We start from the raw sequence: 17,454 nt of genomic DNA, 5'->3' as shown, positions 1-17,454 counted from the left end.
AATCCATATACCAACAGCTATCCTCACAAGTCTTTTCCAGATGTGGCTCTCTCTGTAGCTTTAATTAAAGGTATTCTAAGCTTAAGAGGCTTCTCTGGGACAAAGGCCTTCGTCTCTTTTCTAGGAGGCATTTTTTTAAGATGCGAGGATCCCCCAGGTGCCACATTAGTCCAGTTAAAAGCCTCAACAAAGGGTGTTAAAGATCCACCCCTTGATTTGGTCTTTGTCTGAGATTAAGTCTTAAATCTCTAAAGGTGTAAATATTTAAAGCGCCCATTCATCTCTTCTGTCTTATTCCTCTGTTCTCTCAAAATGTGGTCTCCATGGTTGCCTCCAAAGGGACGGAAAAGACGCAAGAGGGGCCGGTAACTCTTGAGTCCCTTGGAACAGAATTAATACATCATTTCCGCTTGCCTTTCTATTTCCCAGTACGTGGTCACATGGCCTCAAGCCCGCCTCAAGAGGGTCAGGGAAACACAGGGGACTATACAGATATCAGGTGAACATTGAATATCTCTGTCACAGAGAAAACATGATAGGACGTATACTTTAGGAAGAAAGTCATGATGACAAAAACTTTTGAGCGTGGAAGTCAGAACCTTATCACCTCTAACCTGAGCTAATGTAATAGTCTCTCACTGAACTGAGAAAGTAGAAAGAAAAGGGGCTGAATATAGAACTATTTCTGCAGTAGAATGGTAAGCGTTTGGATGTTGGATGCGAATACAAGAGAGGAGTTGAAGATGAACTTAATTTGCTTGGAAGGAGGGTGCATGATTATTCTGTGGGCTCACCTCTCACACTGATAATCTCAGTTTACTCTGAAGAAAGCCCAACTTAACAGTTTCCCAACATATAATGCTTGAACATCTACCATGGGGAGTAAAGAAAAACTTGGTTCCTGCCTGTGTGGTTGGAGGTATATGCTATTTGTGTTTTTGTTGGTGTAGCTATTTTGAACAGCCAGTTAAACCAGCTTCTAGAGGGCAGGGGGCATGTTTAATTCCTCTGTGTTTATATCCACCCCTATCCACCCCCCCCACACACACACACTGTAGTTTATTATTAAACATACCATAAATAGTCAACAAATATTCACATGTGGTTAAGTAATGCTCATTTAATTCTCTTCTTTGGCATATATTATTTAGTGAATTCTTTATGCATTGAATGTGGACTGGTGGGGTGCAGAACTGGAATTAGTATTTTGTTTTTTAATTAGACAAACCAAGTAGTAAGTTGAATATGCATTATCCAGATGTGAAAGATCCTGAACAAATGGAGATGAAAGCCATGTCCCCAATGTCCTCTCCCTTGTGTTCTGGCTTGAAAGTTTAAAATGCTTAAGTTTAATTTTCACCTCTAGTGCTCATTCCCCAAGTGACCTTGGGGCATGGCCCTTTGTCTCATTTTCCCCATCAGTGGAATATGGATAATCATATTAATCTGTCTCACCAGGCGATGTGAGGACTAATTAAAAATGAGATTAGATTCAACTGAAGTCTTTCTAATGTGAGAAATATTAAACTTGGTGGTGCATGTCTGCTATGCCGTCAGGTTCCTGGGAATGGTCTCTGGCCTTGGAACCACTTATGACCCCAGTGACACGGCAGCTGAGTCACGAGTACCTGGAGCCTGCCCGGCTTGTTGGCCATACTCACCTGTCCTGTGTCTATGCCCCTTGCGCCCAGCCCGATGGCCAGACCCATCCGGGTTTCCCAGTAACTGAATAGCAGAACCCAGTGATCTTTTAACTTCTTTGGGCTCCCTCTTGAGAGCCGCTTCCTGCCTGTCCTCTCTTACCTTGTTTTCGTGCTCCCTTTTTCTCAGACAGGATCTCTGAAAATCCTTTGTGTTGACAGATCAGGAAAAATAGCTAAATTAATAAACTCACTAACTAAGGCATGCGTGTTGGTCTGCTTGGGCTGCTGTGGTCAAAGACCACAGACTGAGGGACTTAAACACCAGACATTTATTTCTTACAGTTCTGGAGGGCTGGGAAGTCCCAGATCAAGGTGCTGGTTCATTCAGTTTCCTGGTGAGGGCTGTCTTTCTGGTGTGCCGACGGCTGCCTTCTTGCTATGTCTTCACAAGGGAGAGAGAGAGAGAGAGAGAGAGAGAGAGAGAGAGAGAGAGGAGGAGCTGGTATGTCTTCTTTAAGAACATTGATCCCATCATGATATCATCTAAACCTAATGACCTGTTAGAGCCTCACCTCCAGATACCATCATATTGTGAGTTGGGGCTTCAACATATGCATTTTGGAGGAACACACTTCAGTCCCTAACAGCACCACTCATGCTCACTTCACCTGAGTAGAAGACGTTCCGACACATAGAACGAAGTTTCCCAGTTTTCTTTAACAGGTGGCTGCCTGCACTGTATAACTTTAAGGATGCTGTACATACTTCTATTTCTCCCTCAAATATTTATCTCCCACATCTGACTTACGAAGTCTCAAAGTTTCCAAAGTTAAAGTCATTTTCTCTTCAATAATTTCTATTTTATCTGGTTGCAAATACATATTTATCATTGGCTCCTTAACATGTCAGCTGCTTTCCGGAGAGGTAGGAGACTATGCAGACACTATGGTAGAGATGGACACCTTGGGCAAGGGGGTTTTCAGAGCGAGCAGGGCCCAGCGTGGATGTGGAGATGGTGGGGGAAAAAGAGACCAGGGACTAAAGACAGACTTTGACACAGCCTTGCTGCTGTACCTCAACTACAACAGAACGTAAGAGAGAGGATTAGTATCAGCTAACTTGGCTTCTGTATTTTTCCTGCCTTACGGCCATATTATGCATAGTTTTTCTATTCCTATACTTGGGCAAAGTAAATGTAAGATCCCTGGGATTACAGGTCGTGATTAAGAGAGAGGAGAATGACCCACCAGGTTATCCCGTAGCTGCCTCTGGGAGGGCTACCGTCCACCTTCACAGACAGGGAACCATCAATACTCAGAATATCCAGGCTTATTGCACTCAGGAAACAGACAAGAAGTAGCTCCTGGTTGCATGGTATATTTAATAACATTACTGAGTGTTTATTATATAGCAGGTGCATACTAAGGAATTATTACCCTTATTATCATTCCTATTTTCCTGATGAGGGAACTGAGGGGCTGAGAATTCAGGTCCCTTTGCAAAGCTCCAGAGGTAGCAAATGTGGGATAAATACACAAACCCCGGCAGTCTGTTTCCAGAGTCCTTGTTCTTAACTGGTAGGAAGATTGAAAACAAACAACACATGAATTAGGAATGTAGGGCTTGTAGAATACTCAGTGAAGAGATGAGCACAGGGTGCTGGCCACCTGTTGGGACAGCTCCCCAGGCTTTGCAAGCTTTAACCTGGAAGAAGGGGTGTTGTGCCAGTGAACCCTGCTGAATGAGGACCAGAGACCAGGGAGATGAGAGTGGGGACCTATTTGAAACACATGCAGCCGATCAGTGGAAGAGTGAAAAAGATACACGGACAAGCGTCCCCTAGATAAAGGGGATGTAAACCAGACACTTACACGCAGAATAGGTTCCATATGGGTGACAGGGAGGCTCCGTGCATCCACCAATTAATGGAGGACAGAGCAGCGGATTGATGAGTGGGATGGCGTCACAGGTTCAGCTTAAGAACCACAGTAATCAGTAATCAGCCACACAAATTGAGGTGTTTGCAGACACAGGAACTTAGACTAGGGCTAAAAGAGATAAGACTATTGGCAAGAAAATATTCTAGACTAAATATGACACCTCCCTCCTGCTGTTCCTCAACTCAGCCGGACCTGGGTTTTACAGGGGTGACAAAACAGGCCTAAGTTGTGGAGAAAGCCTGGCAGTAATCGGGCAGGAGAGAAAACTGGCCGGGACCCTCTAGGTCTGTGTTTATATGGGAAAGGATGTGTAGACCTTATCACTGTGAGCTAGGACAGGGTTTGCTGATTGCTTAGACTCTGTTTCTTAAGACTGAGTCCTTAGATTCAGTAAGGATTCTTTCTAGCTTTTTTTTTTTAATGAGCAAATTAAAAAAAAATTTTTTTTTAATGTTTATTTTTGAGAGACAGAGACAGAGCATGAGCAGGGGAGGGGCAGAGAGAGAGAGGGAGACAGAATCTGAAGCAGGCTCTGAGCCGTCTGTATACAGCCTGACGTGGGGCTCGAATTCACAGACTACAAGATTCTGACCTGAGCCGAAGTCGGATGCTAAACTGACTGAGCCACCCAGGCGCCCCATAATGAACAAATTTTTTGAGAAACATTTTGCCTGGTTTGAAAGTCAAAATGTCACAAAAAAAACCTTCATCTGCATTTGGTCTCCTACCCAAATATGGCCATTTCCTTTGCAGTACCTCTCCTGTCTGTCTGTTTTTTGTTTGTTTTGTTTTCTGTTCCATGTTACAACCAGCCAGTTCTGTTTTCTTCAGTTCATATCTGTTTGAGGTGAACTTCTACCTGCTCTGAATCTGATCCCTTCTTTCCGGAACATTTCCCACACTGTCCCCAGATCCAGTCTTTGAAACATAACTTTTATCCTGTTCTTCTGCTCAAAACAAAACACAGAGAAGACAAAACAAAGCAAAACTTCCAGTGGTCTCTATTGTCTTCACGCTAAGGAGCAGCTAGATTCCTCAGAATGGAGATTTTGACCTAGTTCCTAATGTGGGCCATTAATACTTGAGGCAGAAAACCACAGATACATCGCTTTCTTTTTCATCTGAAATCTTGGCTTATCTTTGCCCTCCTGCTGTGATCTTTCCCCCCACTTCTCTGCCAAATCCCATCCATACTCAAAGATGAAATCTAATCCTATATACTCCATAAAGCTTTTCTGAAATGTCGCAGACCCTTTCCTATTCTGAGCCTTCTAGCTCTTATTGGTGCTATTAGTTACTTGGGAATTAATCCTCCATTGGCCCATGATTTCTTTCCTATTTTCTCAGACGCTGTTCAGATCCTTCCTTATTCAGTGCTGATGACACCAAAGCTGCTTTAAGGCAGACTTTGTTGGGGCGCCTGTGTGGCGCAGTCGGTTAAGCGTCCGACTTCAGCCAGGTCACGATCTCGCGGTCCGTGAGTTCGAGCCCCGCGTCGGGCTCTGGGCTGATGGCTCGGAGCCTGGAGCCTGTTTCCGATTCTGTGTCTCCCTCTCTCTCTGCCCCTCCCCTGTTCATGCTCTGTCTCTCTCTGTCCCAAAAATAAATAAAAAACGTTGAAAAAAAAAATTTAAGGCAGACTTTGTCATACACAGAACATACCGTGTTCCTTGTACCTAGAAGAAGACACACTAATTATGTATCGATTTAAATATCCCAAGAATTCAGCAACTAGCCTCACGCCTGGCTCATAGTATATGTTTTGAACTTAAATAGCCTACCTGATCCGTTTTTCGTGGATTTCTATAGCATTGACTTTTCCTCAGAGAGTGGCTTTGCATGCTCATAGGTGTGGCGAGAGATTGGACCAGGTTTGCTACTGAGAAGTGGAGTGTGACGTATCATTATGATTTGGTGACAATACTGGTGGCAGGACGGATACATCAGGATGATTATAGCACGAGCCTGGCCATCGGACAGTGGCTGTACGTCTTTTCTTCACACAGGTTCCTTAATGGCTCAAGTCCTTGGTGTTTTAATTGGCAAAATGGGCATGATAATACATACCTACCTCACTGAGTGATGGTGAGGGCTCGGTAAGATCATGCATAGCATCCACATAGCACAGTGCCATGTCACAGAAAATGCCATATATAAGATAAAAATTGCATCTGGCTTCTATATGATGGCTTGTAGTTTGTAATAATTTTTTTGCCTTTAGGTACATTCCTTATACCAAGGAACTTACAGAGAAATTGTATACGTCTCTCTGTGTATGTATATATATAATAAAAACACATATCTTAATGTTATATATCCATAATATACATGTTACATATTATTACGACACATGTATCTTCCATATGAATATTGTATATATCGTACGTACCATATATATGTGTACGTGTGTATATATGTGTCTGTTATATCTGTGTGTTTTCTGTGTATATGACGTGTACGTAATAATGTGTATATATACATAATATATGAAAGAAAGTGAGAATGAGAGAGAAAACAAGTCCTGCGAGTTAGACCCCACGAGTACTTGTGAACACTCAAAACAACGTAGCTTTAGATTTACTCCAAAGTGCTCCATGTTTGGGAAGAGCTGGGCATGGTATCAGAATGGCAAAAGGTTCTGTCACCTGCTTTGATTCCTTTAAATAGCTCTTTCCACCCCAGGAGTGTCTGCTTTCTCCCCGAAATTTCTCCCAGTGTGCTCGGTTGCTGAGGAGAGAGTGAGAAAAAGAGAGAGAGGGAGGGAGGGAGGGAGGGAGGGAGGGGGGAAGGAATGAGGGAGAATGGGGAAAGAAAAAAAAAATACGACGCTCAGCAAACAGCAGGAGGGCCAAGAAAAATATTTAATCCAAACAATGAATATTGTCGTTTCCTCCCACAGTCTGCATTCCCAGTCATCTCGCACAGGCAGGCCTGGGGAGCCAAGAAATGCCGAGCTGCCTGGCATGGGTGTGCGTGTGGCGGGGCGCCGGGGGGCGAGCACGCGTGGCGGGCTGCGGTAGAACATTTCCATCGCCAGCCCAGGCCGGCCTCAACCTCCCATGAACTGCAGGCCGGCCAAGGAGTCAGAAGACGGGGACAGAGGGAAGTAGAGGCTCGCGGTCAGAGTGGGACCCCGGCAGTCTGCCCCGGGGTCTTCTTCCCGGTGCCTTTCCAGCCCTTTCTGCCAGCTGTTTCCTCCTCCTTCCTCCTCCTCCACCTCCCAGAGCGATGTGAGCCCTTGAGCAGAGCAAGGCTGCCGACGGTGTCCCTCACGGGGGGTGCGGTCCCGGCACAACAGCTGGTGGAGAGCCAAGAGAGGAGGGGCTGTGTGAGTGACTGCCAGCAGTGGTGACACGGGCAGGGCAGGTCCCGTCCCACCTGCTCAGCACGGTGGCTGCCATGGCCTGAATTTCTGCTCCCAGGTTCGTTCTTCTGGATCTTTAAGTTTGGTTCCGTAAGGGTCTACCATCCGTGAACCTGTACCTGGAAGCTCATGCTGAGCCATTCTCAGGTGACGTGTTAGGGAGCGTAATTGATGGCGAGAATGGACACCTGGGGTGGTTGGGAACAACAGAGGAAAGGCACCTTACCTTGGAGGAAGGGCAGGAGGAGTGGAAAGCAGAAAAATATTCTGCCTTCTTAGGTTAGAAAGTGTCTTCTGGAGGGGATCCATGAGTCTTGCGTTAAGAACCCCGTGTGCTGTGTTGGGCACTGTGCTGCTGTGGGGGTCTACCGCTCATGGAAAGAAGCACGGATGGAAGTGTGCCTGCCCCCCGGGGGCCTTACCGAGTCCAAACCTCTTGTGTTCAAAGTCTCTATCGTTGACCTTGAAACACGTAGGCTGGCTCCGATTAGCAGGAGGGGAGACAGGAAATTCCCCCGGACAGTTGCTGATGCGTCCCTCTTTTAGAGAAGAAAGTCAAATGCCGTGCAAGCGAGACCGTGGCAGCAGACCTTGCAGGCCACCTCTGCCGTCACCACCTCTCCCAGCCCCCATCCAAACAAGAAAACAAAATCACGACAATCAGCGGGCCTACCAGTCTGGCAGCGGAGAGGCGAGTGAGGCCTGCTGGTGTGTCATTGCTGGTTCTTGCCGGGAGCCCAAGCAGACGTTGCTGCATCAGGACTCGGGAGAACTGCCGTGGTCGCCACCAGACAGCCTCTTGAGAGGCGTTGCGGTGTGGTTCGAGAAGCAAGGAGCGCAACGGCATAGGGTTGGGAGCCATTGGCATAAAATCTGGACCAGCCGGCTGCTGGGGAAGAGCTGCGGCCGGGCCAAGGGCGAGCGTGGAGGACGGGAGCCAGAAGAGAGGTTTGGGGGGTCGTTTGTGGACATGGAGGCCAGCTGTGGCCCGGCAGCGGCCTTGCGCGTGATTGTGGAGACGTGACCGAGGAATAAGGACGGTGGCCCGGTCCCGTGCAGTTTGGTCGAAGGCAGCTGGAGGTCAGGGCCGGAGGCACAGGGCTTCTTAGCCTGGGTGAGGCCTCCCAGGACACACTCCCATCAGTAGCAGTGGCTCACTACTGTGGCATTTCTCCACAGAGGGGCAGGCCACAAACGTTAGGAGGGCCGTCTCATTTGGTTTTTGAGCCCCCAAGACAGCATGATAAGGGCCCATGGGAGAATGCTCTCTTCTGTCTCTATCTCTTGGGAAATAGAGCCCTAATTTCGAGCCAACGTTCCTCTGGCACAGGTGAATGCAGACTCGACCCGAGTGCCTCATCTTCACCGTCTGGGGCTCTTACCCCCACCCCGACCCCTGCCTGGGGGTGGCTGACAAGCACCCGGCTCTGTTGGGCCCAGAGGCAGGCCAGCGGGGAAGCAGGCTGGCATACGTGTGTAAGTGAGGTCGAAGAGTCTGCCGTACCGGGTCTCTCTTTGCAGTGAAATGAAAGGGGCTGCTAGGAGGTTGTTTTTGGCCGGAAAGTCAGTCACAGAGCGTCTTCTCACTTTCCTGTTTTCCTGTGGTGCCCGTCAGGGAAGAGGTGTCTGTGGTGGTTTGGGGTTTTTCAGAGGCTAAGACACTCAAGTCACCACCATGGTTTTGAGGAGAGCCTTGCTTTCCAGAAGCCAGTCAGGCCTCTCCCACTCTGTTTTTATAATTTCCAGACCCATTTCCCTTGTCACCTGACTCCTTCATGACTCAGATGGTGCGTTTGTGGTGAAAGTGAATGGGGCAGGAGGCGTGGGGATGAGAACGTCCGTGGCTTTGACTCTGAAGTATTGCTGGTAGAATCTCAAAGCTTTTCTGACCAGGGTCTCTGTGGCGGGAACTCAGACACCAACCCACGGCAGTAAAAGCAATGGTAGTATTCCTGCCCCCTTCATAAAACTAGGATTCCTTGAGGACTTCCTGTGTACCAGGTACGGGGCTAAGTATTTCACCTCCATTGGCTCATTTACTCCTTACAACAGTCTATGAGGGAGGTGTTATTCTCACTCGCAAATGAGGATAATGCTACTTAAAGAAGTCCAGTAATTCGCTCACATCTACAAGGTCACGGTGAGGAGCAGAGCTGGGATCCGGGCACAGGTTTATCTAACACCGTATTCCAAGCTCTTTATCACTGCACTCTACAGCCTTATCATTTTCCAGAGCAGAAGGTGTTAAGCCCCATGTACCTTGAAGGAGATGAAAATCTTACAAGTCACTTGACGTTCTTTTGTTTTCCTTCTTTCCTGTTTGCTTTCTTTCTTTCCACTTCAACTCATCCCCACTATTTCTCTCGGAAGAATATGGGTTCTGCACCATTTGATTATTTCTGTTCCAAGACTGCTTTGGTCGTGGTGTCGCACATAGATAAACTCGTCGTAATCGGGTGTCTCTTTTGGACCCTACAAAGTGGCACGTTTGCTTTTCCTCTTTTTGCAAGTCTGGGGTATTGCACAGGCCGAGGTTTGAAGCCCTATACAGAAGTCGTGTGAGCTTGCCCAGACCAGTAAAGCACAGTGGACCATAGGACTGCACCCCAACTCCTGATGTTACTCAGGGCCACCAAATGGGGTGCTTCCCTCTGCCCATCCAGCAGAATGCGTGTCTCCATTGCCTTTCTTTCAATTACATCTTGCTCATCTATTATTTGTGGAGCAGACCTTTGGCGTCCGAGGAAGTACCGTTTGCAGTTTCAACTGCTACCCTGTAACTCAGCAGGTCCTTAATACCTTAGCGATCGGTGACTCTGCCGAGGCTGGGATTTGCATCGTCTGGTCTTCAGGGCTGGTGGGCACGAACCAGTCTCCCAGTTCCAAGTGAGCCAGGGTACCTTGTACGGCATCGCCGTATGATTGAGTCATTCCATATCGGTCCTCACAAACCCAGTCTTCTTATTAAAACACTAACAGCGTCGCTTACGAGTTCACCACCTTGCAAGGGCCCGGGACTTGGGCGCCTACCCCCAATCAGCTGTTAAAACCTAACCACTTGATTACAGATATTTGCAAACATTCCTAAGACAGCCATGCTTTCACTCCCGTCTTTCTGCTCTGGTTTTCCAGCTTCTTTTTTGTTTTTGGCCCCCTGATAATTTCCCTTCCTTTCTTCTTATCCCAGCTCTGGAGTTGAGAGGATATTGTTAAATTTTATCCAACATTTTTAGATGGATTATAGAAGGAGAACTTTTAGATGGTGTATTCCGCTGTCTCTTTCCACTCTTAAATAAGTATATACCAATGCTCTGTACCTAGTAGGAGAAGAATAATGAAAAGGACAGATCTGGTCACAAAGTATGCTAAGGAAATGAAGTTAGCCACCCCCATATTTATTCATTAAAAATATGTTTTTATTGTTTATTTTTTGAGAGAGACAGAGAGCAAGCGGGGGAGGGGCAGAGAGAGAGGGAGACACAGAGTCCGAAGCAGGCTCCAGCCTCCCAGTGGTCAGCACGGTGCCCGACACGGGGCTCGAACCCACAAACCATGAGATCATGGTCTGAGCTGAAGTCGGACACTTAACCGACTGAGCCACCCACGTGCCCCATATTCATTCCTTGAGAACCTCCTGTGGCACCAGACACTGAACTAGCTGCTGGTGAAGATGGTTACTCTCTGAGTGAGTCCTCGATAGTCCATTCAGAGTGTCGAGTCTTAAATAATGCAAATATGGCTAAAATATACCATAGTAACGCACAGCTAGGGAGAGTTCTCTGGGTCCAGGGAGCCAGAGGAGATTTTCCAGAGGAGGCTGCATGTAAGAAACTCTTCCTGCAGAATCCATCTCAGGGTATCTATTCTAATTTTACATTTTCCAAGAAGATTGTGGCAAACCCACAAATGTGAGATCATTGGCACCCTCCCACCCCAAGGGGTGAACGCTGGAGGAGGGGAACAGCTCCGTTTCCTCTTTCCGTCAGATGACTGCAATGAGCAGAAAAATATCTGGCTTTAGCATTCTGGGACCCAGAAATAAATGTTTCTGGGTTGCAGGCATCTGCCGATGGGATGGGAGCAGAGTTGCTGCTTCCTCCTGGGGAAATCAGCCTCTAGGGAAATATGCACTGACCAAGCCCCGAGGCCAGAAGCAGTGATGGCGCCCGGTCGCTTATTGGGGACATGTTTCGGCCTGTCGCTGGGAAAATAAGGAGGGAAGTTGTTGGGGTTCAGGGGAATTGAGATGATACATATAAACAGTCCTTTTTTGTTTCCGTATTGGATTGTTGGGTTCACTTCGTTGTTAATGCTGTACCTAAGCCATTTCTTATAGAGGTCCCAAAGGAATTAAATTACCCAGCATTCCCCATAAATTCAAAGATCGATGATTTCATCAGATAGCGGTAGCATGGTATAGTAGAGAGAACATCAGATCAAGGATCCAGAGATTTCCTCCTCACTCGCAGAATGGCCACCCACTAGCCTGACAAACAAGACATTTCTTTTTTTTTTTTTAAGCATCCATTTTATCATTTGTAATATCAGAGTTTTGTACTAAACAGTCTTCAAGGCTCCATCCAACCATAGAATTTCATGTATCTGTGACCCTTTCAAAGAAAAACAAAAAGCAAGTAGTGTTCTGGTCACCAAGGCTCCTTGAGGGGCCTCAAAGGCCTCACAGGTTTTGCCTGTGAAATTCGGAGAGTGGCCTTGCAGTGAAGCCCAGGGAGTATGGACACAGCAGGCAGATCTTTGGGATGAAAGAAGAATCAGAATCAGGCCGGAGAATCGGGCCAAGCACTCACTGGAAAGCCAGAGAAAAAGAGAAAGTTAGCACACGTTCTTGTACGTATTCACAAGAGGCTTTATCTACCGCCAGGACTGTGTCCGGCACGGCAACATAGTGTCCCTGGCGAGGGGCTTCTTTGGGGCCTGAGGCAGCCTCATCAATATGAAGAAACGGATGTGGGTCTGATTTGTCCTTCACATACCTAGAGGGTTTTGGTGGGAAATGGTGTGGGAGAAAGAAAACAGTGTTAAGCATTAGGCATAAATGGTATTAGCAGCTTCTCCTGGTCTGAAACACTCCTCAAGATGGTAAATCAGGGGGTGCCTGGCTGGCTGAGTCGGTTAAGTATCCAACTCTTGGTTTCAGCTTGGGTCACGATCTCATGGTTCATGAGTTCGAGCCCCACATCGGGCTCTGTGCTGACAACACGGAGCCCTCTCTCTCTCTGCCCCTCCCCTGCTTGTGCTCTCTCTCTCTCAAAATAAATAAGTACGTATTTTTTTTAAAAGATGGCAAATCAGGATTTTGTCTCATGCCTTACCTCTAGGGATATAGTCACTTGTGGCTGAGATCCCAGCCTGTAGGTTAGCAGAGCAGAACATCTAAAGTTCAACGCTGACCGTTCTAAAACATCACTATGGTCATGAGTTCTGCTGCAAGCTATAGAAGAAAAATGCTCTTAATGTCATTCAAGTAATAGAGGTATTATCAGCCAATCAGTTGATGTTCATGGAACCATTCCTGAGGGCGGGCCCTGTGATAGGCAGTCTGAGACCACCTGTCTCTCTATTTTCACCCTCTTTTTTCCCTTACACAGTTCCCTCAGGCATCCCCTCCGAATCATCCAGTCCTAACCTCTCCTCCCCAGGGGCTAGATGTAGCAGAGCCAGCCCCTGAAAGTTCTTACAGATCCCTACCACCAAAATCTGGATTCGGTACTTTTCTCTCCTGTCCACACCCCTGTGCCACACTCATCATCATAAGCTATGCTTGTTTGCAGTGGGTTCTCTCCAGGGTCGCAACCATGTTTTTTTTTTATCTTTGTATCCCCGTAACAATGCCTGGCACATAGAGGTAAGGAATAAAGGATGTTGAATGAATGGATGAATGACTAGATAGGGCCACCATCCCCATGCCTAGTTTTCCAGAACAACCTTAATCAGAAAATAATACAACATAAAGAATGTAGATGACATAATATAAAGAAGAAGTTATCTTTACTTTTGAGAAGTTTCCAAAGTTGTACAGTTTCCATAGTCCCATGGTCATAGAGACTGATAGCCCTTCCTCCTTATATTTCGTCATTCACACACAGCCATTTATATGGCCGCCTCATCTGACCAGAGCAACAGCTAGCTGACCATAGATAACATCAAGCTCCTGGATCATAAAAAGAACAACCACGCCTCTGTCTCAGATCTAGGTACTTACTTCAGGTATAATTCTAAGAAGCTTGACTTATGAAGTGTGTGTGTGTGTGTGTGTGTGTGTGTGTGTGTGTGTGTGTTGGAGGGGGCTCATCTAGTGAAGGGACAAGTGTCCCCATACAGAAAGCCTTCCCATAAATGGAAATGAAAAATGTTCGTGCGGATGAATTTGTGTTCTATCCAAGTTATTAAAAGGCATGATAAGAGGAATTTTATAGTTTTTTTTTCTTTTGCCAAAATGGTTAAAATGAAAATGAAAAAGTGTCTCCTGAAGAAATAGTCTTCAGGTATTTGAAAAATCCACTTAATGTGAAGCACTTTGTTTTCTGATGTTACAGGATAAATGAGGTGTAGGTATGGGTAGTGACGATTCACCTATGGACACGTTGTGCAGAGAAACCAAGCCTTGTGCCCTTCCTTGGGGAAAGTTTCCTGTGGCAAGTCTGACACCTTTCCATTATTGAGATTTTGATCTAATCTATATGCAGTCTTCAGATGCTTTAAAAACTTTGAATCAATTAGTCATTTTTCCCTTCCTAATTTTTCCATTGTAACTTTGGACTCAAGCTGTCAAGCTTCCCAGGCACATGTTGCCATTGGAGACTCTGTTTGTTTAGGGTGGAGCAGTTGTTTTTGGCAGGTTGGGGGAGGAACAATTAATTCTAATAGGTATATAGTGAATTAAATACTTGGGTCTTTCCAACCTTTCCTCCGATTTTCTGCTCCTTTTAATAAATTCCCTTTTCTTCCCTGATGACCCTTTGAGAGCAGCAAAGAAGCAGTTTCTAGAAATCATGTTCAGGCTATAGCAGTGGACATCCATCAGGAGGTAGAGAAGGTCACCTAGACCATTTCTACTCTTTTCACCCTGTCTTCCCTAGTGTTCCTAAGATAAGAAGCCATCCTTGGGGAAGACTTTGGAAAGGAAGATCTCCCTGGATCCTTTATTAATTCATTCTTATGTTTAAGTTGTTCTTACGAAAAGAAAGCTCTCCCTTTAATCCTCCATACTGAAGACCATACTTTATACGTAAAAAAAAAAAAAAAAGTATTTTGGGTGCCCTTTGGATTTTTATAGACAATAAGATGAAAAATAAAGGAGGAACAGATTAAGTTTTGCCAATGAGTCAGTCAGGGTTGGAAAAAAAAGTAACAGATGCGGTGTTAGATGAGGAAAATACACTCCCAACACTTGAAAAAGAAAAAGAAAACTCTGGGGGAATCTCAGTAGATGTATCTGATCCTCCTGGGAGGACCCAAGAGCATTTAGAGACGTTAAGGATGCAGGTGGCTGTACGTTGACTCCTTTTATAGGGCTGCAGTTGTAGACCCAAGTCCTGATTGTATAGTTATCCCAAGTTCTGCAGAGCCAGAGTGACTGGTTCTAGTGTTAAAGACAAACGCTCACCTCAAAACCTTTGTCTTTATCCCAGTGAGGCCCGTGTTGAAAACAGAATTCATTTTGACTTCCTGCTCTCAACCGACATTGCTGGACAGCTGTGCAACAGCTGTTGAGTTCCACGCCACAAGTAGCAACTTTTCAGTGATTGGCAAACTGGTATACATCTGGAATGATGTTCAAATGACCTCAGGACCCCATAGAATAAATCAAAACATTGAAGTAATAATTTGGATGAGCTCCTTCTGATGTAATTCAATTGCTGAAAATCATTTAATGGCCTTTTTTTTTCCCCCCAGTTTAGTGATCTGTCTGATCAAAGCCCAGTGAAATAGGGAACAGTCCGTCTATTTGACATTTAAGGAGGGTTGGGGGAGAGAAAGTGATTTAAACATGTAAACTGGAAGGCGACCTAAGAACTCAAAAGTCTACTGACTGTCTTGTGGTACAAAGAGTTTGACCACAAGATGTTTCCTGAGGCTTTGCAATTGGGCATCCACTCAGGATGGGAAGCAGCCAATGCGATTGAGTAGGTGGGCTGGCTGGCATGCCCTCCAGGATGCTGTGGGACACTGTTTTTCTCCAGGAGGAGTTCTAGGGAAACGGCACATTGGGCTTCTGAGCTTTTATTTTAACCGCTTATTGCTGTTCTTATCATACATTCCCTTTTGGGGAGAAACACTCCATTAACTCTGGTTTGGCCTGGGCCCGTTTCCCATTTTGGTTTCTGTTCACTTGTAGCAGTAACAGGAATGAATGGAAACACTTCAGCTCTCCCTGCTCTGTGTCTAGCTGCTGTGCTTTAGGTAGCTGTCCATGTGAGACGATTCATGTTCTAGCGCTAGTGTCCCAAGCCCCAGGACCCCTGCATTCTGGACAGACATCATTTGGGTATTCACAGCACCTCAGGACCACCAGGCTCTTTAAACACAAGTGGCAGCAAAGGGGTGGTAGTTATGGTTCTGAATCTGGGAGAAGGAACAGAAAGTCAAGATGCGTGACTTCTAATCCAGAGCCGGCTTGACCCTAACTATCCAAATCAGGGCAATTTTTGTCATCTCTGTGCATCTCCGTTTCCTCACTGATCAAATGGGAATTCTAAAGCCAACCTGGCCAGCTGCACAGGCTTTTCCACAGAGTTGAAACGTGTGAGAATGTTCCGTAGCCTACTTGACACAAAGACCTGTGACTACATGAGGGTGAAAAAGCTGACCAAGGAGTTTAGATGAACCATTCTGGATCCTAGAGCTGGTGAGAAGCAGAGTTGTTGAGAGTAAAATTTAACAGACTCTTGGGTCTAATGGTCTTGGGACTTTTCAGCTTCTTGAGAACGTTGGGTCAGTTTGTATCCTGTCCTTTGGGTGTTCTCCCATAATATCCCTGGAGTTCCACGGATTATGGTGGGGTGAGGATGGGTGGGAGAGCTGGGCAAAGGCCAGCAAAGCTGTTCTTAGACGCTGACCTCTCATGTCTTCACCAGCCTTTCCAAGCCGATGGGTGGTGCGATACCATCAACAACCGGGCCTACTGCCACTATGATGGGGGAGACTGCTGCTCTTCTACTCTGTCCTCCAAGAAGGTACGTGAACCCGCCTGCGGGTAACAGGCTGGGCAGGGGCTCCAGGAATCAGCGCAGGGGCTTTGGCTGGTTCTCCTTCCTTCTGTACCATAATTGGTGCTTGTTCAACACTCAAGAAGGAATGATCGTGAGAAAACATTGAAGCTTCTATGGTGGCAGGATGAAGGGCAGTGATTTTAGGTGAGGTTGTTAGAAAACGCTAATTCTTTAAGGAGCACCTTCAAAAAACCTATGGCTTTGCTACTCAGAGACTCACATCTGCTTATAATTGTCTGGGATACACTTCTGTTGGCAGGGAATCATGGCCTCTACCCCCCTGGAGAGGCAAGACCACCAATGAAGTGATATCCAGTTGCTACTAGTTTAATTAATTTAATTAAGTTGGTTTGTAATTAATAAATTGTAATTACATTGATAATCCTGTATAGTGCAGTATAACCATATCTCAAATGTATGTTGAGTGGCCACCACAGGCTGCTTGCAGGACTCCCTAGACCGATCCTGAGCAGGAGTCTTTTTCTCGGTTTCTCTTTTTTTTTTTTTAATTTTTTTTTTCAACGTTTATTTTTTATTTATTTTTGGGACAGAGAGAGACAGAGCATGAACGGGGGAGGGGCAGAGAGAGAGGGAGACACAGAATCGGAAACAGGCTCCAGGCTCTGAGCCATCAGCCCAGAGCCTGACGCGGGGCTCGAACTCAGGACCGCGAGATCGTGACCTGGCTGAAGTTGGACGCTTAACCGACTGCGCCACCCAGGCGCCCCTCTCGGTTTCTCTTTTATCCCTGTTTCTCTTCGGTGAACCTGGACTAGTAGATGATACGTCCATCTATTTTTTACCTCACTTGATTTTCCATGCCCAAAGGTTAGAATCCTTGCCACTTTTTACATCAGGTCTCCCAAGATGCCCCATTTTCTCGGAAGCTAGTTAACATACACTCAAAAAGTGTGTTGGTGGCAATGCAAGCTGGTAGAGAGGAACTTTTGCTGGATTATTTTGGCATGGAGCAGAGACAATTACATAGCAGGGAGGCAGTTCAGCCACAATGGGTAGAGAGATGCATTGTCTCACCAAGCCAAAGTATATCCTGGGTTCAAGATGGGCAGACTCTCATGCTCATGAAGACAGCAAAGATTGGGGCGCCTGGGTGGTTCAGTCGGCTGAGCGTCCGGCTTCGGCTCAGGTCATGATCTCACGGTTCGTGGGTTCGAGCCCCGCGTCGTGCTCTGTGCTGACAGCTCGGAGCCTGGAGCCTGCTTCGGATTCTGTGTCTCCCTCTCTCTCTGGTCCTCCCCTGCTCATGCTCTGTC

General features: G+C 46.4%; 1 protein-coding gene across 4 annotated transcripts in view; it reads left to right on the top strand.

Annotated features, from left to right (window-relative positions):
- The window catches only part of PAPPA2 (pappalysin 2), a 280,558-nt gene that overhangs the window by 259,256 nt on the left and 3,848 nt on the right, over positions 1–17,454 (top strand). For all 4 annotated transcript variants that reach the window (XM_040446705.1, XM_040446706.1, XM_040446707.1 and 1 more), the window contains exon 22: positions 16,046–16,144. In XM_040446705.1, the coding sequence (XP_040302639.1) occupies positions 16,046–16,144 (99 nt within the window). The remainder of the gene's footprint in view (positions 1–16,045; positions 16,145–17,454) is intronic.

The sequence above is a fragment of the Herpailurus yagouaroundi genome, unplaced genomic scaffold (genome assembly GCF_014898765.1).
Source record: "Herpailurus yagouaroundi ecotype Mexico unplaced genomic scaffold, PumYag 195, whole genome shotgun sequence".
Taxonomy (NCBI): domain Eukaryota; kingdom Metazoa; phylum Chordata; class Mammalia; order Carnivora; family Felidae; genus Herpailurus; species Herpailurus yagouaroundi.
Note: the sequence above shows the minus strand (reverse complement) of the source record. Positions and strands in the feature narration are given on the sequence as shown.